The sequence below is a fragment of the Mastigoproctus giganteus genome, chromosome 3 (genome assembly GCF_048544385.1).
Source record: "Mastigoproctus giganteus isolate SK-2022 chromosome 3, ASM4854438v1, whole genome shotgun sequence".
NCBI lineage: Eukaryota > Metazoa > Arthropoda > Arachnida > Uropygi > Thelyphonidae > Mastigoproctus > Mastigoproctus giganteus.
The window spans coordinates 237,547,623-237,574,745 of NC_143577.1; the positions used below are offsets into that span (position 1 = coordinate 237,547,623).

General features: G+C 34.1%; 1 protein-coding gene across 1 annotated transcript in view; it reads left to right on the forward strand.

Moving 5' to 3' along the window:
- The first annotated feature begins 954 nt into the window (after positions 1–954).
- Positions 955–27,123, forward strand: part of LOC150088916 (uncharacterized) — a 135,205-nt gene continuing 109,036 nt past the window's right edge. Inside the window, exons 1-3 of the mRNA XM_090370358.1 lie at positions 955–1,060; positions 21,473–21,556; positions 25,586–25,765. Of these exons, the coding sequence (XP_090226484.1) occupies positions 974–1,060; positions 21,473–21,556; positions 25,586–25,765 (351 nt within the window). The 5' untranslated portion in view covers positions 955–973. The remainder of the gene's footprint in view (positions 1,061–21,472; positions 21,557–25,585; positions 25,766–27,123) is intronic.

Below are 27,123 nucleotides of genomic sequence, written 5' to 3' on the forward strand. Positions count from 1 at the left end.
CGCTGGTATTATTATTATTATTTTTAGCCATGTGGTGCAAGGAAGCCTGATTTATCAGTTGCCATAAAATAATGAAGTTGCGATTTGTCCACTTGCCATTGAATGGAGTGTGCAGCAAATATATTTTCTTAATTGAAAAAGTGGTCTACGCATTTATCTTATGAGATAGTACTATTGCTGCCAGACATCCCGTACTGACCTTTAGATCTAGTCGGTGCGGATTAAGGATGAAATAGGCTCCCGGCCATATTTAAATTTGAGGCCCCTTTAATATATATATATTTATATTACACACATACATATAAATACAAATACTGTACTACGTAGGTTTTTAAAAAAATTGTTTTCAGAGTTTTATTCATCCATACATATTTTTCTGTCATCCTTAAAAACTATTATTATTATTATTAGAAATTTTTATTACTACTTGAGAATTTTTTACGCTAAAAATGTGCCCCTTTTCGGGTGAGGCCCCTGCCCATGGTCGGTGAGACCCCTGCCCATGGCCGTAGCGTTAATGCTGCCCTGGATATGATCCCTTTACTGTGAAGTGTCCCTTAACTTAGTTATGAACAACTACTTTACTGTGAGTCACCTGTTACATGATATTTCCTATTGTCCTAAATTCATTTCTAATTTTGAATTATCTTGCGAAACGGATTTCCTCCTGTGAAATCATAACATCCGTGTCTCACAGAGTATGTGTCTGTGAATAGTATAGATACCGAAGCGCACCTAGTGAGTGTTTCGAGAACTACGCTGTAAACATGAATAGCATGAATGAGTACGAAGTACGGTAGTCAAATGACAAATGTGTCATATTATCAAGTTTGTTTTTCATTCAAAAATCATATCGCAAAGCTCTTGTTTTAAAAAAAAAAAAATGAGTGTATAGTTTGTTTAACGCTGCAGCTTATATTTTTAAGTTGAGAACACTTCTTATGCATTCCAAGTGATAGTTTAGTTTTTGAATATGGCGTTATACCAAGCAGCTGCTTCGTGGGCCAAGGCTTGTGAGACTTGTAAAATTTCTAGAACTGAACCTGGAGATGGATATACTGTAAGTTTTGTTTAACCTTTCATAAACTTCTTATATTATACATCAAGAAAACATATACTACATAAAATTCTTATGGTGATTGCGTTGAGTGTATTGTATTTTAAGTTTTGTTTGGTGTCATTGAAAGACAATTTAATTGCGATGAACATAGAGTGGTCTTTGTTATCAAACAATTTAAATGCAAAGTAGAGTATATGAGGTTAATGTAAAGTTTTGCGATTAAATCACGAGGATTGACCTTCGTGACATAGTGGATTCGCCAACTGTCATTCACTTGGTGACATTGGTTGAAATCCAATCCAGTGAGACTAGAAGAATTCTTAAAGACCTCTTTAGTCACGGATATAATTAGCTGATCTCAGGCATGGGTAGGCTTTAACCAGTAGGCTTTATTCCCGTGAGTTATTTCGGGGTTTTCAGCTCCCACAAAATGTGTAAATCTGGCCTTGAAAACACTTGTACAGACAATAGACACAAAGACCAGCACGAAATCTTCCTAGTGCACTGTCTGGATCTATTTTAAGTTTTAGGAAAAATAAATTCGTATGGTATATAAATTGCGATGTGGAATATAAATTGAAAGATAGTTGGCAATACAGAAGATTAATTGCCCTGATAACATGTGGCCCAGTACATCTGCACAAAGGTACACTATAGCCCTAGCCAGTGTTTTTTTTTGTAAAACAAAATACGTTCTTTGCTATCAGGAAAAATTGAAAATTAAAAGGATAAAAAGTATTCTAAAAATTTTTTTTCCTAATATTGTTACTTTAGTAGTAATGTTTTTAGAATAAGAACAACAAATTAAGTATATTAACACAGTTTATTAAGCATAAATTTATTATTCAAGTATATAAAAAAATAAGTAAAATAAGTAAAAAATAATTTCATAATAAAGTTTTTGTAGAATATTCCAAATTTTTATTAAGTTCTCATCTGACACCCTATGCCAGGGGTGGGAAATCTTTTTTGAGTGAAGGGCCATTTTTGATCTAATTAAAAAAAAAAAAAAGAGAATCCAAAGAGCCACACCTCAGCTCAAATTGGGAGGAGGGGGGGGGTGAGAGTTTTTTAAGAAATGGAATAGTGTGAAGGTGTTTATTAAAAAATATATATTTTGAAATATTATTTATTAATACTGAAAAAAAACATAACAAACATCCAATTAGGTACAAATTAATATGACTTTTGCTGATGAACTTCTTGATCGAGTCTCTCAACATCATTTGAGTATGTCGTAATTAAACATGCTGAGCTTTAAACATGTTCGCATTGTTCAGACAATGGTTTCTTGATTTATTTTTAATATAGTTCATGTTCAAAAATATTTGCTCGCAGAAATAGGTCGAACCAAAAACTGAGAGAAGTCCAAACGCAAATATTTTCAAATTTATATATGGGTCCGGCAAGCTACTCCATGCATCGAACACAATTTGGTCTGCATTTTAAACTCATCCATTTGTGCAGAATTGCAAGGGCAGCCTTTTGCCTCTCCAAATCCTCAATTTCAGTTTTAAGGCATTTTAGTCTTGCACTCCACATGTCCTTGATTTTTTTACTCCATTTCAAATTGTGCTTCATGTGAGCTGTAAGGTTAAAGAGCTGCAGTTACATGTTAAAAGAGCTGCATGTGGCTCGCAAGCCGCAGGTTGCCGACTTCTTTTCTTCCTCTTTGTGTGTCGTTGCTGAATGACATTTCCGAAGCAGTCATGAATTGACATATTTTGCTCTATCGAAGCAGGTCAGCGGTGGGCCTACAATTTTAAGAAACAGTAATGAAGAAACTGTTTTTGTCATCAACGAAGCGCTGGTTGGGTCGGCGATCAGATTCATTTGCGAAAATCCTCATTCACATTCACTCGATGAAATTGGTATCGTTCTCAAAGCGTTCAACAAATGCTTCAATTCTTCCAAAACCTTCTTATCAATTAGGTATCCCTGAAATCCACAAATTGCAACTCTTTCATTTAATTTTAACCTAATTGACAATTTTCTAACTTCATTTTCACAAAATTCCAACAATTCATGTTTAGAAGGATTAATACCTTTGTTGTCCTCGTTTTCTTTCTCTCGTCATCAGTATTGTTACTAGTTCTTAAATTCAAATTTTTTTCTTTTCTTTTTTTTTTTTTGAAACTGTCCAAAATGACGGTGTTATTTAGGTACTGTGACCATATAAACAGAGATAGGGAAAATTTACGGAAAAATGTGGATAACGCACTTCCGTGAAACAACAAATGATTATTTGTTGGGGTATAAGAGAATCTCTTTTCTAATTCTCAAATGGGGCGCTTACAGTTGATTCACAAAGGTGTTCGAACTTCGGCCCACGAGGAAAGTGAACTAACACAGCATTTTAAATTTTGTTAATTATCAAAAAAAAAAATTTCTCATTAAATGTTTTGTTCACTAAATGTAATTGTGTATTGTACTTAATAAAATATTCGAAAATTTTATTAAGTAGTTTGTAGGAACAATTTATAGGTCTTTTTTTTCTCATTGATTGTTTGTTTCAATTCTTCATTCCAAGTTCTTAGCCAGTTTTTAAACCTCTATAAAAAATAAAAACTGGCTGAGAACATGGAATGAAGAATTGAAACAAACAATCAATGAGAAAAAAAAAGACCTATAAACTGTTCCTACAAACTAAAGACCTACATCTACACATAAAATATAAAAAACTTCGAGCAGAAGTCAGAAAACTAACCAGAAGAATCCGACGAGATGACTGGGATAAATTTGTTAAATCTTTAGAACGTGATATCACAGGCACACAGAGAAGAGGTTTTAAAATTTTTAAGAAATTACAACTAGACACAAATGATCAAATAAAAACAAACTCCATCTCCCAAGCAGAATGGAAGCAACACTATTCCAAACTATAGTATAACCCAGGCACTAGGGAATTGGAAGATGAATCTGTGATAACCAAAGATGAAGAAAAAAATATAACAATGGAAGAACTAGAGTTAATATTACAAAAATCAAAAAACCGAAAAAGCTCAGGCATAGACAGTTTGAATGTAGAACTATTTAAATATGGTGACACCTTACTAAAAAACGCACTACTAAAATTATTTAACATCATATGGCATAAGCAACAGATATCCAAAGATTGGGAAACAGGAATAGTAATCAATTTACACAAAAAAGGCTCCAGAAATAACCCTAACAACTACAGAGGGATAACACTGCTGTCAACTGCTGCGAAGCTATACGCTAATATACTAAAGAATAAACTTAATAAATACAGTGGACAATTCTTAGAAGAAGAACAATGTGGGTTCAGAAAAGGGAGAAGCACAATAGATGCCATTTTCTCACTACAACAAATTTTGGAGAAAAGAAGAGAATTCAATGTACCAACATTTCTGCTCTTTATTGATTATGAAAAAGCATATGACAATGTAAACAGGGAAAAACTTTGGCAGATTCTACGTGAAGAAAATATCCAAAGCCTATATAAAAACTCAAAAGTCTGTATAAAATATTCTAATGGCCAACTATCAGACCCAATTAATACCAATAAAGGAGTGAAACAAGGATGTGGACTATCACCAAATTTATTTAATATCTACATCAATAAAATTCTTAAAGAATGGAAACAAACAATTAACAATGGAATACAGTTGAACAACAGGAATAAAATCCAAACTATATTATATACTGATGGTCAAGTTATAATTGCAAAATCTGAAGATGAACTACAGATAGCAGCAAATGAACTTAATAAAATAGGTAAAAAGTATGAGATGAAAATCTCCACCTCAAAAACAAAATCAATGAGATTATGTGGAAAAAACATACAAAGAGTCAAAATTGTTATTGATGATAAAATAATAGAACAAATATCTGACTTCACCTATTTGGGAAATTTAATATCAAATGAAGGGAAAGACATCCACAATAAACTACAAAAATATAATAAAATGAATGGAATGATTAAACACCACTTCGGAAAACAAATGACAACTGGAACAAAATTACGACTGCACAACATTACTTCAAAACCAGCCCTCTTCTACAGCTGTGAGATTTGGGTCATAAATAAGAAATATGCACACAAACTAGAAGCAGCAAAAATTAGATTTTTAAAACCATTATTAGGCTTTACAAGACTAGACTACCAAAGAAATTTAGATATCCGCGAGAAATTAAAAGTAGATAACATAGTAAATGACATAAAATGGTATCAGGAAAAATGGATCAGCCACATAGAAAGAATGAACCCAGACCGGATCCCAAAATTAGCCTTTAACTACAAACCTACAGGCAAGAGAGATGTTGGTCGACCAAGACAATGATGGCGAGATCAAGACCACCTCCAAGAGCTACAACGGAACAGGTCTTAAAAGACCTAAGCTGGACCAAGTTCATGATGATGACATGCAACAAGATATGGAAAATGTAACACACTAAAGAAATCTAACTTTGAATTTTTTTGAATATGGCCCCTATACAGGAAAAAGTTGGACACCACTGCAGTAGAAGGTGGGCAAGAGCCCATTGGGAATACACCTTGATCTGCTCACTCTTGACCAGCGAGACTCCTCCGTATGTGGGACAGGTGGTCTGATAGGTTTTACCAGGTACTACTAAGTTGTAGAATGCTTTAGCTCTCTTAATTCGTGCAGCAGCACTAACTGCCTAAATTGCCTGAAGGCCAGAAATGCGAACAGTGCGTACCGAGTTAATTCTCTCCTAATCCGTTCACTATATGAAAACTTTCTTCGCTCAACGGAAACTATTTTAAATGTAACTTCCAGGGGGAATTCAAAATAATTCGCTATAAAAGGACTTCATTAAACAGAGGTCTGACTGAGTAATTTAGAATTATAAAAATGGTTATATAGTTATATATAGAAAATATCTTAACAATAAACAGTAAAAAATACAAATTTAGTTAAATAATTTTAAACTTATTTGAATAGTAGGTAAACATGTGAAAAAAAATTTACGGAATATTACAAATTTCGAAGTGCATTGCATCCAAATATCACACGTCACTAGTAAAGGTGCCGGCATGCCGTACCGTTCCAAAAAAGCACTGGCTCTAGCAGCTTACATGCCATTAAACTTCCATAACACAAACACACAGCTGCATAAGTTTTACATGTCTAAGTCTGCGACAGACTTAGATATTGTGTGTGCAGGAACTCATTGGCACATTCTCCAAAGAAGTAAATGTGTCATCTACACAGTATTTTAGTCACTTGTGAATTTCCCACTAGGTGTAAGGATCATGCAGTTTGTACTCTGCAATTTTAAAGGCCTCCACACTAAAAAGAAATATTAAAAAAAAAAAAAAATTAGATAGTACACACTTTTCTGCAGTGTAAAATGGCAAGGTTAGATGCACTGTAGTTGTGTTGCCCTTCATTTGAATCTTGGGGATGATACTTTACAAACGCATTCCATTTGTACAACAGATTACTTTTATTTTTAATATTAATGATTAACTTGAAACCAAGAAACAATGCTGCTCTATATATGTATAAATTATTAATTATAAAGAAAAAACAATACTATTTAATAATATAGTGAAACATATATTAGATGTTATTAAGTAATCAATTTTTATGCATTTATTATTTATTGATTAATACATTTCATGCATTTTTATTTAATAACATATTAATTAATAGCACATTAATTAACTGTTCTTCACAGTTCATTTTTGCAGAAAGTTGTGTGGAAATATGCATTTGGCCAAAGAGTAATCAATTGTTGAATAAACTTCCATCTAGTATTGTGGAAGCAGGTAGTTTCAATAAGTTTTTAAGGAAAGTTTGAATAAATTATTGGAAGGTATGGGCAAATTAAAGTTTTTTCTTGCCTGCTATTGTATTAGCCTTTCTTCCCCAAAAAGAAGCAACGTGAAGGGTCCCATGGACCATAAATCTGCCTCTCAGTTGCATCCGGTTTGAATAAGTTTTATGAATCTTTCTTTTATTTTTATTTATTTATTTATTTTTTTTTTGTAATATAGGTGACTATTCAGTCTTTGGTGAGAGTTTTAAACAGCAGAACATGCAAACTGACCACAGAATATACACAATTTACAGGCAAATATATGATGCTTTGTGTCCTTAGTTGCCTTATGTGAAGATCTAAATCAGTCAATGGAATACACCAGGGTTTGGTGTTGGGCCCATTTTTTTCTATATTCATTCATAATATTTATGAAAGTATATCAGATTTTATGTCCAAGTTTGCAGATGATATAAAGGTTGGTAGGGTGGTTAATGACAGTAATCAAGGTATGCTAATGGCACAAGATCTAGAAAATTGGGCAGATTGGTCCTTGAGTGCACCTTCACGATGGTGGAACTGTTGGTAAACAGTAAACATAACTCCCACGAGCAAGTCCTGAAATATGGCACCTAGAATACTGAGGTGACCGCCGAGGTGCGAAACAATGTAAGCAGGGATCACGGTGTGGTGCCCATACCACATAGAGGAATGCTCCCTCTTTGTGTTACTTGGCAATACTAGGTGGTAGATGATTCTCATCAAATGGTGCAATACCACCACCACTTTGCTTATTGGAGGTTCGAAGTGGTGGAACCCATGTTTAGTCTTCAGAGCAAAGCTCTGGCAACCCCCCCCCCCCCCCAATCTCTTCCAACAAGCAGTATGATGGACATCATGGCAAGATCTAATCTTCCTTACATTTCGATGGTACAGTTCTAAAACAGTGTTCTCAGGCCGGCCTCTACATAGTCCACCAGATCAGTTAGTGTATAATCTCGCTGTCTCTACTTTGCCAGACTGGAAGGAGTCCGAGTAGTGTGTATGTTGGGCATTGTCGATGCCACGTTATGCCAAGGAGCTGGGTATATTCTTGCCATGTGTACACTATATCCAAAAATTTCATTACTACATACCACATGTCCTTGCCGCCTTACTTCTGAATACACCATGAATTGTCAAACTTATAGAACAAACTTCTCTGTGAAAAGATCTTAACCTCCCAAACACTTCCTCGTTCATTTCACAAATATATGTGGTCTCAGTTCTAATCTGAATGATGTCCATTTCCACTTACAGTCTGCCAAACCCCATGTACTTTTTCTGACAGAATCCAGTTATTAGTTGATTTAGCTACTACTTATCTCAATTGACCGAATTATTTGCTGTATGATTCTTTTTGCCTCAAAGGTGGTACTTGTGCATATGTCCATTCTGTATTTCCCTGTCAGAGACTTAGTAATTTGGAAATTCCTCTTTTTGATATTCTCTGGCTGAAAATCTCTCTACCACATTCTGTCAAATTTGTCTGTTGTCTCTGTCGTTCTCCCAACTCCACTAATCACTTGGAACTTTTTGACTTCCTCTCTTTGAAACTTGACTTTCTCTGATCCAACTTTCCTAACAGTGAGGTAATTTTCCTTGGTGATTTTAACATTCACAACTCCAGCTGGCTTCCATTTTCTAGTCACATGGAGACAGTTGGTCGAGATGCTGAGGCAATGAGAGAAAGGCTCTGATGGAGCCTTTCTCTCATTGCCATTCTCAACCTCGTATTGTTTAGCATTACAAGAATGCAAAATTGGATGATCTGTGAGATTTATTTTCTTCTTTTCCTTTGGCAGATTACTGTTTCAAATCTTCTGATGTCAGTGTATGCTCAGATCATGTCAGTGAAATTATTTTTGTAGGGATGGAGTCCTTTATTTATTCCACACTCCACCTTAAAATCTCGTCCATCATCTAAACCTTGGTTTTCCAATAAATGTGTTAAGGTTGTTCAAGAGAAGAATGTTGCATATTGTAATTGGCTTGTATCCAAATCTCCAGGATCATTTTCTGCCTACACCAAAGCCCACAACAATTGTAAAGCAGTTATTAATCAGTTCAAACTAGATTTTGATAAGGCTCAGAGTAGAAAACTTGCTTCTTGTCCAAAAGGTAGAACATTCTGGTCTCTTGCCAAAGCTATTGGCAGCAACTTTTGCCCATCTCTGTTCCCACCTCTGGCAAAATGAGATGGTTCTATTGCCACTTTAGCCAAAGATAAAGTGGCCTGCTAGCATCCTATTTTTCTCCCAACTCACGTATTGATGATCTTGGTAAACCACCTCCCACCATTCCCAGTACACTCCATTCAATGCCTCCCTTGGTCTTCCATCAAAAGGATGTCAGAAGAATTTTGATCAAACTTGATTATAAGAAAGCTTCCAGGTCCTGATAGTATTTCTTCACTTGTTTTCAAAACCTATGCTCCTGAAGTCAGGTGCCTCCATAGCCAGGTGGGCAGGAGCAACAGTACGTAGCACACGCTTCTTGATTAGATATTGGGGTTCGAGCCTGTGCCCACCAAATACAGAGGATGTGGAAAGGTCAGGGAATGACCACCGCATATCCCTGGAGCAATATGGCCTTAGTTGTTAATGCTCATAAAAACCAAATAACAAACAGCTCCTGAAGTTTCTTCTGTTCTGTGTCGCCTTTTTTCACTTTCTTATTCCAAAGGTGTTTTTCCTTCTGTTTGGAAATTTGCTCATATCCAGCCAGATCCTAAAAAGGCTAAAAAATCCCTCCCGTCCAGTTATCATCCAATTGCACTTACTTCTGTTCTTTCTAAAGTAATAGAGAAATCCAACTCTTAAGCTATCTAGAATCCTTCCATCTGATCAATGATTGCCAGTATGGATTCTGTCAGCATCAATCCACTGGTGATATTCTGGGTTATGTTACCCATCTGCATACAAATTCAATGGAAAAGTTTGAACTCAAGCAGTTGCTCTTAACATTTTAAAGGCTTTTGATCATGTTTCACATAAAGGGCTTTTAAAGCTTCCATCTTATTGTTTACCAACTGTTATTAGTTTTCTCTCTGACCAATGGCATATGGCTCTCTGTCTTCTGACTTCTCCACTGATTCTGCTGTTCCCCAAGGTTCAGTTCTTTCTCCCACTCTTTTCCTTTTGTATATTAATGACCTTTTTCCATTGACTGGAAATCCTATTCATAGTTTTGCTGATGATAGCACATTGCATTCCACCTTCCAGTTTGAGACACCTTGCCCTGCACAAACTTCAACTTCTCAAATATCCACTACTAATTTCTTAAATGCCAATCTCCAGGTAATTTTCCAGTGGGGAAAAGATAATTTAGTTGATTTCAGTTGTTCTAAAACTGAGTTTTGTCCTATATCTCGCAAAAAGGATTCTTCTGCTCTGGTGCTTATTTTTGATGACACTGATTTTTAGACAAGGTCATATCTCTACTGGAGATTACACTGACTTCTCATATGGCTTGGCATAAGCACATCACAAATATTGCTTCCTCTGCATCTAAAAAATTGAGTTTTCTTTTTCGCTCTTGGCATTACTTTTTTCATAACAGCTGTTCACTTTGTTCATGATGATGATGATGATGATGTTCACTTTGTTCAAATTGCAAATCTGCCCTACCATGGAATATTGCTGCCACATCTGAGGTAGTTCCCCCAAAACTTGTCTCAGGCTTTTAGATTCCATTCATAAGAGTACAGTTAGGTTAATTAATGATTCTTATTTAACAAAATCTCTCCACACTCTGTGTCTGTGTCATAGACGTTCTGTTTCTTCTGCATGCAGCGCCTCCATAGCCAGGTGGGCAGGAGCAGCAGTGCGTAGCACACGCTTCTTGATTATACCGGGGTTCGAGCCCGTGACCACCAAATACGGAGGATGCAGAAAGGTCAGGGAATGACCACCGCATATCCCCGGAGCAATATGGCCTTAGTTGCTAATGCTCCTAAAAACCAAATAACAAAACAAAACTTCTTCTGCATGCCTTTTCTATAGATACTTCCATGAGCACTGTTTTCTGAATTGGCTTCTATAACTCCCATTGTCTCTTTCAAACCAGTTTGAACATTTGCTGCAACGTCAACATCCTTTTACTATTCAACTTCAAACTCACAGGACTTTTCTTCTTCCTCATTTATTCATCCAACTTCTGTTTTCTGTAACAACCTTCCTATATATTTCTTGAAAATTACAATTTACAGATATTCTAATCTAATGTCAACAAATATCTTCTCAACCTTCAACCCATGCACAGTACTAAGTACTGTAAGTTCTAATACCTCTCGTGTGTGGGATTTTTATAAAAGAAAAAAAAAAAAAAAAAGATGGGATGAGAAATGGCTGTTAAAATTCAACATTGACAAAAGTATGCGCACAAAGTCTGCTCAGTAGTGAACAGGGAGAATGCCTGTAGCGGGAGTTATGGAAAGTTCGCACGGCAACATAAAATCTTCCAGTCCGTAAATTTAATGATCACCCTTCGTATATGGTGTGCCAGCCAAAGGTTGGCTGGGACCACCTAGTACAATAAATTTTTAAAAAAATAGATATTCTTCTAAAATCTGCTATAAAGCAATATTGTTTACACTCATTAGGAAACACACTAATGTGGCACATTCAAGAATGTAATTTTGTGATCTGTTGTTGCAGTCATCCTTCAAACTGAGCTAGGAGAGAGGCTTATATTCCATGGTATCACCACGCATGCACAAAAGTTCAAGCATACAGCATCATTTACATCATGCAGTTTAGTTGGGTTATTGGAACATTTGTAATTCAGTAGCTAAGTGAATGCTTTGTTTGACATTTTACATTTTTTATTCCATTGCATGGACTAGACAGTGGGAGTGTATCGAAAGGCTTTCTAAAATCTAATTAAATTATATCAAAGTTATTCTCTGTATCCAGCTTCATTTTTAAATTCATAATATCCTACTATGTTGTTTCTTAACAAACCATATTGTAACTCTTATATTGTTACAATTGAGGCAATCCCACATTGCATCCTTAATCATGGATTGCAATTTTACCTGCTGTAGAAATCAGAGCCATAGGTCTGTAATTGTCTGGATCATTCTTGGGATTCCCTTTATGTATTATAAAGATATTAGGGCATTTCCAGTTGTCTGGAACTTCACCTGGGTCTAAATTTGCCTTCGTTATTATAAATAGGAGTTTATAATTAACGTATTAGGAGTTAACGTATTATACATCAACTGCATTTCATCACTTTTAGACCTGAAAAATTCTCTGTTTAGAGATTATTTTTTCACTTATCACAAATTCATTTAATGCTGAATAATTGTTGGTTGAAATAACAGCATTCTCCCTTTGAAAAGTTATATTGTCATATGAATATAAATATAAAGCATTTGTTCAACTTATCAGCCATCTGTTTGTGGTCATCTGTACCAGTCCTGCTAAAAAGAACTGGAGTGGGCCAATGCAGCACACTCCATTATTTTGAGGGTTCAATGTGCAAAGAACTCTTCTCTCTTTGTTGGACCTGTTTGCCAAATCCTTTTTCATAATATGCCGTAGGTGGGTCTCTGACAAAAGCCTACACAAAAATTCCGCACAGAAAAAAACCCCACTGTCATAAATGCTCACAAGAAAAATACCCACACAGAAAATTGCTCACACGAATAAATGCTTACACAGAAGAATGCTCATATTATTTTTAGTTTACAAAAAACAAATTATATTTCAAAACGCAACAAAATGTTGGAATTTATATATTTTATTTCTACTTCCATACGATGTATTTTAATATAACTTTTGATATAAAATTTTGATATTAATATAAAATAGAATATTTGGATGTAAATGTTTGTAAGGGAAAATACAGGAAATAAAATGCTCTGGTTTTATTGCAACGAAAGCCTTTTATTTTATTTATAAAAATAAATTATATTTTCTCTGTCTTACAAAGTGGACAGTCAACACTTTGTTTTTTTATCAACAAACAACTAATTCAGACATATTTCAGCAATTTATTTATTTGTCAAGGATTTAAAAGAATTTTTGTAAGTTAGCCAATCTCTGCAAGTATTTCAGTTTGTCTTCTACCTGCTGATATTCCTACACAAAAGTGGCAACCATGTCATGCAATGCATCATATCTTCTCTTTTTCACCTCTAGACGGACCTGCCTGTGCATTAGCCAGTGTCAGTCTGTGGCAAGCTAGGACCCTCTTCAGTCCATCAAACAAAAACCACATGCTGGGATGACTGCAGTGGAAATTAAGTGCATTGTGAAATTCCTCACAGCAGCTTGTAGTTTTAGGCCACTGTTCAAGAGCTGCATCATGATGATTCCATATCCTTATTGGAAACTTGCATTTTGAAATATGAAATAATTTGTTTTTTGTAAACTAAAAATAATGTGAGCATCCTTCCATGTGAGCAATTTTCCACGTGGGAATTTTTCTTGTGAGCATTTATGACAGTGGGGTTTTTTCTGTGCGGAATTTTCGTGTGGGCTTTTTTCATGTGTGCATTTATCTGGCCACCGCCGTGGGTTGGCTTTTTTCCTAATTAATTTGATTATCAACTACAGTAAAATCCCGTTACAACAAATACCGAACCATATTTTCCAAAATTTCACTATAATGATAATATTGCACTAAAGTTGAATTTTTGTATTTACCCCGAAAAAGTTAAGAAGAACTAGAAACCAAAATAACGTATTAATAAATAAATAAGTAACAATAAGTTTTATCTACTGTACAGCATTTTTTTATTTTACGAAATACCTCACACATTCGGAAATGCTGTACAGTAGATAAAACTTATTGTTGTGTGAGGTATTTCGTAAAATAAAATACGCTTTTAAAACAACATGCTGAATAAATTATGGCATTAAGGGCAAGTTACTGTTCAGGATAAAGGGATGATTGAATGGGAGAAGACAGAAGGTAATTATTAATGGACACTGCTCTTTATAGACTAATGTTATTAGTCTATAAAGAGCAGTGGAGTTCCTCAAGGTTCAGTGCTCGGCCCATTGTTGTTTTCTATATTTATTAATGATATTAATGAATGATATAAATTCATTAATATTATTAATGATAATATTATTATCATTAATAATATTAATGATGATATTATTATCATTAATAATATTAATGATAATGATTAATTCATTAATATTATTAATATAATTAATAATATTAATGAATTAATATTATTAATTATATTAATTAGGCTCTTAAAATCTAAGTTTGCAGCTGATACAAAGGTGGCATGGTGGTTGTGACAATATTCTGGGTAAGCTATTGCAAAAAGACTTTAAAAAAAAAGAAAATTAGGTAGATAGGCTTAGAAATGGCAGTCGAAATTTAATATTGCTGGAACATTAATCCATTACTGATACCCATATGCAAGGTACTTCATATGGCTAGCAGTAATGGATTAATGTACCAACTGTATAATACTACACTCAAGGTAGTAGAAAATGAAAAAAAACACCTTGGGGGGGGGGAATTGTGCAGTCAGATGTGAAGTTCTCCAAACAGTGCAGACAGGCTGCCAGGACAGCTTGTGGGGTTTTGTATATGATATACAAGAACTTTGCTAGCAAGTTCCTGTATATCATATGGAAGTGATTATCCGATTGCATAAGGCAGTGGTTAGGCCACATCTTGAGTACTACATACAGACCTGGAGGCCTCATATTAGGAAGGATGCAGATCTGCTGGAATGGGTGCTGAAAAGGGCAACGTGATTGGCGAAGGGAACAAAAGGCCATTGCAAAGGGTAGTCTTACCGAGATAGGCTTCAGCTCTGCAGATTACAACATCTGGAGATAAGCACCTGCAAGGTGATCTGATTGAGGTGTTTAAGGCTTTGAATGAATTGAGCATGCTCAGTGCTGATAGCATTGTTCCTCATGCTCAGACTGTATGCTTGAGGGGCATTAATTCAAATTGAAGAAGAATGGTTGCAGGATAGATGTGCAGAAATTTTCCTGCAAACTTCCATCTATTGTTGTGAAAGTGGGTAGTTGGAATAAATTCAAGAAAGAACTAGACAAATTATTGGAGGGAATGGACATGGGGGAGGTTTTTGCTGATGCTTTATAAGCTTGCTTTCTTGCATCATATGCCACTACTATTACTAATAATAATATAGAATAAATTCATTTTTTAACTGGATTTTACTGTACTTTATACATTCTATATTGAACACAGTTTCTTGATCTGTAAATATCCCAGTCAACCTTCTTTCTAATACAAATTTCATCACTTCTTTGGTCATCTATTTTGGTTGCACTTTATTTATCTTTTTAATGGTATGAAAAGCATAGAGCATCTAGGATTATTTTCTGAAATAGTTTTAGCATACATATTCCATACAAATTGCAGCTATTTCTACTGATTTGAACTCAATTGAATTGAAACAAATCTTTCCCATTATCCAGAATAACTGTAATTTCCTTACATACTTCTCATGCTAAAACATTATGGTTGGTTGCTGTCAGTTAGTGGCTCTTTAATTTGTTTTTTAATGCTGTATGAATCTTTAGTAATGACTAGTTCAAGAATTTTGATCCCCCTGGTAAGCATCCCTACCAAATTTACACAGAGAGCAACCATCTGGATGGTTTAAAAACCAACTGCTACTAGATAAGCGAAAGTTCTCCTTAAGAAGACATTTTTATTTGTTTGCCCACTACAATTGCTGATCACCATACCTACACATTAGGTATACAGCACACTCTACTCCCAGTTTTGTTGTTCCCTCTTAATATCATACCATGCAGATTCAGTGTTATTTTGATGTTCCAAAATCTATTGCATATACATTTTTAAATCTGAAAAGTTATTAAGTCCATGTTTCTGATATCCAAATTATGCCTGCATTCATTGATAAACAGTATTTCAAGAAAAAAGACTAACAGAAATAAAATAACTCTGTTTTATATAAAAATTATACTTTAGGGGAGGAGATTAATTCTTTATTTTCTTTCTCACACACATACACACATAGTGACTCAAACACAAAAGCAGTGGTGTGTTGAAGTTTTTGAATAGAAGTGGTGGCCAGCAGTAGTTACAAAAATAGTGGTACTTCATGATGGATTCCAAATTTTTCTTTTATTTGTGAAAAACATCCTTGATTGTTTTCAATTCTTGGAGTATATGAATGCTTGACTTTAAGTAATGAGTTGCAGTGCATTCCATTAAATATATAATTAAGTGAAAAATTTAAAATCTATTTCATTTTCAAGTTTATAAAATTAATTAACCTTCCTTGCAGGTGTCAGCAGATGCATTGTGGACAAATTAACATCAGTCAGTTTTTGAGGATAAAACATCAGAATTAGTTGTAAATGTGGAACTTGAAATTTTATTCTTAATTGTGATGCTCTAAGACCAAAAAATATTGATATTCCAGTTTGAGGTCTTCCAAATGTTGCAAGCTTAATGACAGAAGATATATGGCTTTGTAAACATTCATGGCACCGAGATGCTTTATGAAGATTAAGTTATTGAATTCTTGTTTAATCCAGAGTTTATTTGTAGAAAATCGGCTACAAAGGGAGCAGAACAATTTTGTTCTCTTCAAACACCTAATTAGCCACTTCTTTTCTCTTGTAATATTCTCATTGGAGATGCTGTGTGAATTTTTTGGTTTGTGTTTTTAATTCCTTGAGACCAGGTTACGATTTTCTGTTTTTAATAATGTAATTTTAATCAGAAAAGCTGCAACTACTGAATAATTTTTCTATCAGAGTTTCTAATATGCAGATGCACAATAGAAGATTGGTAATGTCATATGCAGATCAAAACACTGCTGTTCCACATCATACATTTATGCATTTCTCTGCAGACTGAATCTCTACATGCACTGGAAACATCAGGACAAATTCTTCCCTTTGCTTGTATTCAGTATGTCAATGAGAAGCTCCAATTCTGAAGATGTAACAGGCACAATTTCCAATTGTGAATGGCTCTTCATAAAATTATATAAAACAACAATTAAATGTAGTGCTATTGAAATAAGAAACAAACAATATGTCCAAAAGTTTAAATGTAATAAAATACACTTCATCATCATCAGTCATTTTCAATCCACTGCAGGATGAAGGCCTCTCAAGCAACTTTCCAGTTCCTTCTGTTTTGTGCAATGGCCATCCATTTACTACACACAAACACATGAATTTCATTTGTCCATCTCCATTGTTGTCTTCCAGGTTTTCTCTTAGTACTTCTTGGGTACCATTCTGTTATTTTCTTAGTCCATCTGTCATAATGTCTTCGAGCTATGTGTCGTGCCCAAGACCATTTTAGTTCTTTAGTTTTGATAAGAATGGCCTTTACTTGAGTTTGCTGCCTAATCCATGTGTTTCTCTTCTTATCTAACAGTCTGATTCCCAGTATAATTTGTTCCATTCTTCGTTATGTAGTTCTCAGCTTCTCTTCCATTCTTTTGGTGAGTGCCCAAGTTTCACTTCCATAAGTCATGGTGGAGAGTATACATTGGTTCATTATTTTATGTTTCAGACAAACTGGGATATTGCTTCTCAGTATGTGTGACTATATTTCCTGAATGCTATCCATCCAAAATTTATTCTTCTCTTGACTTCCAGCCATTTATCATTATTACAGCTAATAACTTGTCCCAGATAAGTATATGACTCCACCTTTTCAATTACTGCTCCTTCAATCATTATATCCCTTTGGGAATTAGAGGAAAATCTTAATCAGTTATGATTAAGATTATGACCACAATGTCATCTGCAATCACAGAAAGGAGCCATTCACATTGGCTCCTTTCTGTGACCAGCCTAATCTTCTGAAAGCTTCCTCAAGGGCAGCAGTAAACAACTTTGGAGATATTGTGTCTCCTTGTCGAACTCCTTTCTCAATTTTAAATTTACTACTGTCTTTGTCTAGTCTAATAAAGGAGGTAGCATTCTCATATATTTTCTTCAAAATCATAATATATGGGGTATCTATGCCTTGTCTTTCCAGTGTCCAAAACATTGCCTTATGCTGTATGGAGTCAAATGCCTTGTCATAATCCACAAATGCCAGGCATAATGGTGTTTTATATTCATTTGCTTTCTCCATTAGCTGCAACATTACGTGAAGGTGATCCATAGTTGAGAATCTTGTCCTAAAGCCAGCTTGCACTTTCGGTTGATTCTCATCAAGTATTCTTTCTAATCTGTTAGTAATGACCCTTGTGAACAACTTGAAGATGTGGGATAACAAGCTAATTGGTCTGTAATTTCCAATTTCTGATTTATCTCCTTTCTTATGCAGCAAAACTATGATTGCATTATTCCATTCCTTAGGTGTCACACATTTTCTAATGCATTTTGTGAAGAGTCTTGCCAGTTTTTGTGTCATATCTCTTCCTCCCAATTTTAAAAACTCCACAGTAACTTCATCTTCCCCCAGGGCTTTGTGATTCTTCATTTTCTTCAACGCATATTTTACCTCATCAGGAAGGATATCAGGTATGTTGTATGTGTTACTAATTTGCGATCCATCATCTCCACTGTTGGCATCATTCCCTCGCTCCTTGTATAACTCTTTATAGTAGTCTGCTGCTATTTGAATTATGCCTTCACTGTTATTTATAAGTACACCATCACTATTCTTCAGTTTCAGTATCATTTGTCTTTCTGTATTACTGCTCATGGCTGCTGATTTAAATCCTTTGTTTTCCCTTAATGCTTGTTCTATTTTTCTTGTGTTAAATTTTCTTATGTTCTCTCTGAGTCGCTTTCTAATGGCTTTGCATAATTCAGTATACTCAATTTTCCCCTTGTCAGTGTTTTTCTTGCTCTTCATTGGTCATCTTCAGTTCATCCAAGTGTTTCTCGACTAATTTTTTCTTCTTTGGATTTATTTTTACCTATAGGTTTCTTGGGCTTTATCACTTTCAGAAAGTTGTAATATTCCTCATCGATACCTTGGTCCTGAACAGTCTGCAGATGCTCAAACTTGTTCTTAAGTTCCAGTACATTTTACTGCTTTTTCTCCTCTTCTGTTATCTCAATGACCTTTGTATTATTTACTCGAGTCAGTTTTTTCCTTTCTTTTCTTACATCTATATCAAGTGTGCATCTTACCATTCTGTGATCGCTTCCAACATTTACCTTGTTCAGGATGGTAACATCATTCACGATATATCTTCTGTTAATGAGGATGAAGTCATTAGTTGTTAATCCATTTGGGCTCTTCCATGTCCACTTTCTGTTCACCCTTTTCTTGAAAAAAAAGTGTTCAATTACTGACGTTCGTCGAGATTCTGCAAATTCCACAAGTCTTTCGCCTCTTTCATTTCTTTCAATTCCAAAATTTCCTATAGTTCCCCTTTCTGCACTGTTTTCTCTCTTTCCAACCTTAGCATTGAAATCCCCCATAATGATAGTGTAATCAGTTTTCTGTTCATCTAGAAGACTCTCAATTTCAGTGTACATTTCTTCAACCTCTTCGTCATCATGGATCGATGTTGGTGCATAAATCATCATAACCTTTAACTTATACCTCATAGAAATCCTGAGTAGTAGTAGTCTTGACACCCTTAGTGATGTACTTTTGAATTCCAAAATGTTGTTTTTTAGATCTTTATAGACAAGAAAGCCAACTCCACCTTCACTCCTTTCACTGCTTCCATTGGTGTACAGCAGATTTCCACTTGATAAACTTATAAATGATATTAAAGAAAACATTAATATGAAATGTATACTAATATCTGTTTGGTGAATTTTAAGCTGATGACTTTATCTTTCAGCTTCCACTGTGCATGTAGAGTTACATCACATTAGCAGAGTTGCTATATGCCTTAGAGCCTTTGCTTTTGAATAGTAAATTAATTAATAGATAAGTTATTATAGTTAATATTAAGTTATTACAATATTTGAACTGTTACAAAATTAAGACACTAAATTTAAATTTTAAAGTTATTACGGGAAGCAAAGCTTCCCGTAATAACATAAAGGTATTGGAAATTGCAGTACTGTAGTATCATCTGTGGATTGAAGGTTGAGAAGACCGAAGATATGTGTTGATAGACTTGGATATCTGTGGATTATATTTTTGGGAAATACATTTAAATGAAAGTTATTCCAAAGAGCAGAAGTGATCAATAAGTAAAGTTTGTTGTTTTGGAGTTGTACTTCAAATGGATGTTGACCAGTTGAGACAGGTTTGGAATTAAAGATGCTGATTCAGAAGAACAGTGCCTGGGGAAATATGTATAGAAAAGACATGTAGCAGAAAGTAAACATGTATGTGATAAGGAGTATATATGCTTTATGAAGATTATTTAAGTTATCTTAAATTATCTTCACAAAAAAAAAAAAAAAAGAAAAGTGTGAATTTATAGAAAGTAGAATCACCAAGTAACTCGACTGCACCTTTTTTTGCTGAAATCTAGGGATTTATGGGATACCACTCTGTATGTGGAAACAGTTTTAAGGAAGGGAAGATTTTTGATTTGTATACTGTCAGCAGCTGTTTGAAAGAAAAGTATTAATTAATATCACCAAGAGCAAAAGGGAAAACCTAGGTTTTCAAATGCAGAGGAAGCAATTTTTGTGTTATATGTATGCCAAAATAGGTTATACATCAGGGTTATCCCCAGTAAAATATAATCTTGTCTAGAAACCTAACCTGACATTTTTGATGAGTATGAAACAGAAGACTTTTTTTTGTAAGAAATAAAACAGAACTGAATTTTAGAAGGATTATCTAGAGTTCAGCATTTTAAGAACTGTTGATGATATTCAAGTGGCAGTTGTTTGTAAAAAGCACTGCTCATCAAACTAGAAGGTAAATTCAGTGTACTGTCTTCAGTGGTATTATGAACAGGATTTCTAGTCAGTGGAACAAGGATGTTAATATAGAGAAGGAAAAGAATGGGTGAAAGAGCAGAACCCTGAGGAATTCCAACATTAGTTGAGCAGTTACAAAGACATCTACCATCGCACACTATGAGTGGTCAAAGAGAAAACTTGCTATCCAGTTTCAAAAAACAAGTAAGCCATAAGACGGAAGCTTATTTATAAGACCTTTATTCCAAATATGATCAAAAGCCTCTGCAATGTCAAGAGCAACTATTTGAGTTTTACTCACCTTTTCCATCAAATTTGTCCAAAGATGAGCAACGTAGTCAGGATATCACCAGTTGATTGACACCGATGGAATCCATGTTTACAGTTATTGACCAGATGTAAGATTCAAGGTAGTGTAAAAGTTGGCATTTAATAGATTTCTTTGTTACTCTGAAAAGGGGCAAAGTACATCCAGTGGTATGATAATTGGAAGGGAGGTATTTGTGTTACTCTTTTTAGGAATTGGTGTGATACGATTAATTAACCCCCTCCCCCACCACGGTTCTGGAGACTTCTTAGTATCAAAGTTGTTTAGGATTCTTCTGGTATCTTTCTATTGGAAAACCAAGGGAGGTATTGAATGGAATTTGTTCGGTTTAACTAGAGGAGTTTTATCAAGATCATAGATACAAGAGCTAGAGGAAAAGTAAGATGTTAATAAAGAAGGGATCTTATATGTGTAAAGAATTTTAGGATTTTTATTTATTAATGACATGAATGATATAACTTTAATTTTTATTTATTTTTTTTTATTTAACAGTTATATGTAATAGAAGTTTTTGTGCCACCATATTCTTGGAGTATTAAACGTCGCTACAATGAATTTTTTGATTTGCATGAAAAGGTAAGTTGTAAGAGAGGCCTTTGGAAATTTTAAGAACTATTTATATATTCATAATCACTTTTTAGTTTGTTTTAAACATTCTGGAGGAATAAATGATAATCTTTTTCCTGCCCTGTAAAGCAGCCTATTTTTAGAACCTCTGTATTTCATATTGATTGCTTGCACTGTTGATATCACAATAGTCACCAATTTTATTGTTTTTTATGGAGAATCAGCATCGTAGACCATATTACTCCAGTCTGTTATGCCTGTAGAAATGGATATTCACAGGTTGATTTGTATGTTATGAAAATAAATCATTGTGGAAATATCCCAAATAATAATAATATACATTCTTACATTGTATTGGATTAGTTAAAATAACCCTTTTAGCAGTGATCAGAAAGATTTTACAAAGTGACACTTGTACAATCAAGAAGATTGTATATTTGTAACTAAGACTGCTTTGACTGACAAAAGATCCTCTCTCTGAGCAAATATTTCAGCTGTATAGATCAGCCTTCTTCAGTGCTAAAAGATTACAAATAATTATAACTATAAAGCATCTTGAAAAGTAGCATACACAAAAAGAAAGTAATTCATTGAAAAACAAAGAGGGTTCTCTTCTGTGAGAAGGCTGTGGTTCTGGAATCTGGTTGGATATCAAGACTCACACATTTCTTTGGTAATGAGAGGTTGCTAGGCTGGTGGTTGAGAATAGTCATCAGTCTAGCACAGCAGTTCCCCAACCTTTTTTTGACTCGCAAACCCCTTTCAACATAATATTTTTATCATGAACCACAAAGCCTATATTCTCTGAAATCATATAATAATTCGAAATTTTATTATAAAATATTTCCAATACTATGTTTTTATAAGCGATATTGCATAATAATATAAAATTATTACTAAGTTGACTTTGTTACTTTGACTTGTAAAATCAGTGGACAGATGGTTCTGATATTGCTGTTTCATCCTTATGCATGTCTAGTAATCAACAAAAAATTTTGACAGCTTCAGCAGTCAAAAACTATTAGTTACATGGAGGAATCTAGTAGGAATTTGCTGCACCTCCTAGCACTGTCGTTATGAACTATGAGATACTGTTTTTCAGGCTACCCTTGTATATGGTAAAATATATAAATAAAAGTGATCAAATATATATTTTAAAGCTTTAGAGGCATATTGCATTTTCGTTTTCAAAGTTCATTCTACTACTTCACACTATAACTCAAAACCTTAGGAAATCAAAATGTAATAAGTTTTGACTCATATGGGAAATCATCACATTCTTATTGGTTGCCGAAACAATATTTCATCAGATGAAATGGACTTATTTCAGCTGATGTTTTTGGGCATTTTTTTTTTTTTTAATTATTTCTTTCTTTTGAGAGAAAATGCATTAATCATTGGGAATAATCTTCATCATAAAGAGAAATTGACATACTTTTTTTTAATCTTTTATATAGCATTAAGGTCAGAATACTAAAGTCAAAGTTGTAATACTTTGGAAGGATTTTTTTTTTTTTTTTTTTTTTCTATGATATTTTAGTTATCCAGTACTAGCAGAAAATTTACAGTGCAGAGTTGCTGGTTTGAACATATAAAAATTTAACTAAAGAAAAAAAAAAACTTGATGATGCAATCATAGCTAAACAGGTAGCAGCCTATGACATTATTCGGATCATATTACAGTACTGTAGTCTCCAACTTGTCTTACATGGAGTGACAAGAAAAAAATAGACAACTAGTAAATAACCTACCGGTTTTGTTTTATGTTATTCTTTTAAATACTGTGAAGCTGGACAAGGCTAAGTGCAAATGCAGCTGTTGTTAAGATTGCATTTTTAGTATTGGCACTAATGATGGGCATGCCTTTGAACCAGTAAAATTTCTGCCCTAGACCATTTGGGAACCACTATACCAAGTATTATATTTTACATAATACAGTCAATTCTGGTTATTTGGGACACATCGGGACTAATGCATTCTGGCTCAATTAAGTGGCTACCCCAATTATCCAAAGTTTCACATAAATAGTTAAAAATACAATGGACCCCTGCTTTACAATTGGTTCACTGTACAATCAAATCATGTTACGATGGACTCACCATAGTAAAGTACCATTCACTCATACAATGTGTAGTAAGCGCCGGTCATTGTGATCACGTTTGTGAATTGAATTTTAATTCTATTTAATTCTACAGCGATTTTAATTAGCAAAAATAGGAGGAATATTATCCACAGGCTATAAAAGTAAAGATATATTAAGCACAAATTTACCCTTTATTACTTACCAATTAAAAAATTAAATGAAACGTGAAAATCATATTTTCCACAGGTTAGCAAAATAAAAATAAATTTATGCTTACATGCATAGCTTAATTAACACGTACTGTAATATGTAACTACTAACTAGTTGACATTTCTGTTTACTGACATTTATGGGTGGGGGTTAAAATTAATAACAAAGCAATCAATAACAAAGAACACGGCACACACAAATTTCAAGTAACAAAATATGCGCAAGCGAGAACGGAATAACAAGTTACGAAACTTTAAAAGTGGGAATGAAGAGAACATTCAAAAATTTTTTTTTTATATATGATTGAAGGTTTCATGGAAGTGTAAACACATTTCACACCATAATAACCCACAGAATTCCAACTGTCAGTATTATCGCAAATTCAATAAGATAGAGTTTACTATCCATTTATGATAGATTGCACTAACAGAAAAGCCCAATAAACAGGTGACTGCTAATTGTTTTTATTGTTTTATGGTTGTGACCTTCAGAAATCCAACCAAACCACGTGGTACAGTCGGAGACAATCGTAGGCTAATCTCCAGTGCTGTGGTCTCCTGCCCCGATTAAACAGCATGTTGTCCCAATTAAACGAAGTAAACCCTGGCTATTTTCTTGATTGGGTTCTGCTTTTTAAGATTTGCCCCAAATAAACGGCTGCCCCGATTAACCGGTGGCCCAAATAACTGGAATCTACTGTACTTTGTAAAGTAATTTTTTTAGAATTCATTTACACATTTTCCGAGAGTTTTTTTTTTTTTTTTTTGTCTGTTGCTTTACATATAATAACTATTACACATGAATATACATCATTCATTCAATTATTTATTAAAGAATAGAACAGCAGTTCTCAAACCTTTTCGTTTATTGATGAACATATGATGATAGAAATTGTGGGTGAGTCGTATATTGGGTTAATGATGTGATATCACTGATATGCATATACATTGCACAACATACATATTAGAAAATAACACTGCTTGATAAATTTCAATATAAAAACAGCTGTGGGCTGCAGGTGGCTTGTGGACTGCACTTTGTGAACCCCTGTAATAGAAGCTTGTGTACTAAATTATCAAAGAATAGTATTAATGTCCAATTTATGATTTCATAGATGGTACAGATTGTTAATAGGAATTCAGTTCAAGCTGTACTTCATACAGTTTTCTATATTTGCATGCTATGCTGTCTACATATCGTATGGTAGTCTAGCAAGACCTTGGCGAAACTGCTCTCCAGTGGATTTATGCAAACAGCTATAATGATCTAAAAAGCAAGGCATCTGTTTAGGATAAGTGATTGAAAGAACAACTTATTTATTTATTATTATTTTTTTTTCTATGGCAATCAACAAAAGCCTGGCCAAGCATTTGACACTTGGAATAAAACATCTCTAATCTATTTATTTCCATGGTCAAATGTATGCTGCAGCATTCAGAATATAAGATTTAACAAGTTTAAAATTTTGTGTTAAGCAAAACAGTAAGTAGAATGTTTTAGTGAACAAAGGACATTTTTATAAAATTGTTTTGTGTAAGAAGCATTATGCAATATGTGTAATGTAATAAGTGAACTTTTCATTTTGTAATTAAGCTTACTTTAATTTATTTCCTACATGAACTGGTTGCCATTTCCCAGTTTTCACTTTGTTACCTATCCTATATTGTATTGTCTTTATAATCAGATCTAATAAACCATGTTTACAAATAAATTTAATCTTGAATGTCTTCTTTTGTTCTGTACAGTTAACAGCTTCATATCATGTAGACAAGAATTTGCTTCCTCCTAAGAAGTTGTTTGGGAGTCAGTCTACAACTTTCATACAACAGCGGCAAGCAGATCTGCAGCTTTATCTCCAGACATTAATCCATCAGTTTAGTAATCTTCCATCTCCATTAATATTGTTTTTAGAATTTCCAAAATATGTGAGTATCTTCTTTTTTAAAGTTTTTAACTTTTTAACTTATGAACTTTTGAGTGGCTGCTTCTTGCATATTCAGGAAAAACAAATGGCATCCATATAATGGTTTTAATGGTATATTAAACCTATTTCTATAGCATTGTGAAGAAAGTAAACAGCAGTTTGTTTCATTTGCTTAGCTTTAATTTTTAATTGTTCATTTAAGCAGTTATAAAATTATTCATGGCAAAGTAGCCCTTTGGCATTATTTTCATTCTGGGTTGTTTCTAATAAGGAAAGATAAGCATCCTGAATAAAATAACCATTTTGGAGAATAACAGCTAATGGGCTAATTCCAAGTTAAACAGACTAATTTATACTGGCTTAATTATCTAGACCAGGGGTGGCCAACAAGTCGATCGTGGCTTTAATTTCAGTCGATCATGACAAATTTTAAATATATATAAAAAATAGATTAGTCAAAATCTAAATTTTATTATTATTATGTGCCCCGCTGCATACGCTTATTACAAATCCGTTGAACCACACGACCACTCTTGTCGCTGCGCTGCCGCTAGGCTTGTCTAGTGAAAATTCACGCAGTTATGTTGTGAAGAGCATAGTGTATGTGTCGAATTCTTATTTAGCTTATTTAATATTAATAACTGGACAGTACTTATACATTAATTTAATACCCTTTGATTTAAAATTAATATTACGAAAAAGAGTAAAATGTATCATTTTCATCAAGAGTAGTTCAATAAACTCTATTTTCTAGTTGTTGTTTGGTTTTTTAGGAGCATTAGCAACTAAGGCCATATTGCTCCTGGGATATGCGGTGGTCATTCCCTGACCTTTCTGCATCCTCCGTATTTGGTGGTCACTGCTCGAACCCCGGTCTAATCAAGAAGCGTGCGCTACGCACTGCTGCTCCTGCCCACCTAGCTACGGATGCACCTTCATCAAGAGTGGGAACTAGAATACTTTTTTTGTAATGATAAAAGAAAAATGTTGTTGTTGATTTGCAATGCTTCCATGGCTATACCCAAAAAAGGAAATTTAGAAAGGCACTTCAGCGCACTCCATGGTAAATACCAATCGGATTTTCCGCCTAATAGTGACCTTGGAAAAAAATAAATTAAAAGAACTTAAATCCAGATTATTCGCACAACAAAATTTCTTCGTGACACCTAATTTACAATCTAAAGCAGTAACTCCTCATTTAAAGTGAATCTTGCAAAAAAATACAAACCATTTTCTGATGGTCATTTCATCAAAGACGCATTTTTAGAAATAACAGATTCTCTTTTTGATTTTAAGAACAAAACTGAAATTAAAAGTGCCCTTCAAGATCTGCAGTTATCTCGAAATACTGTGATGCGA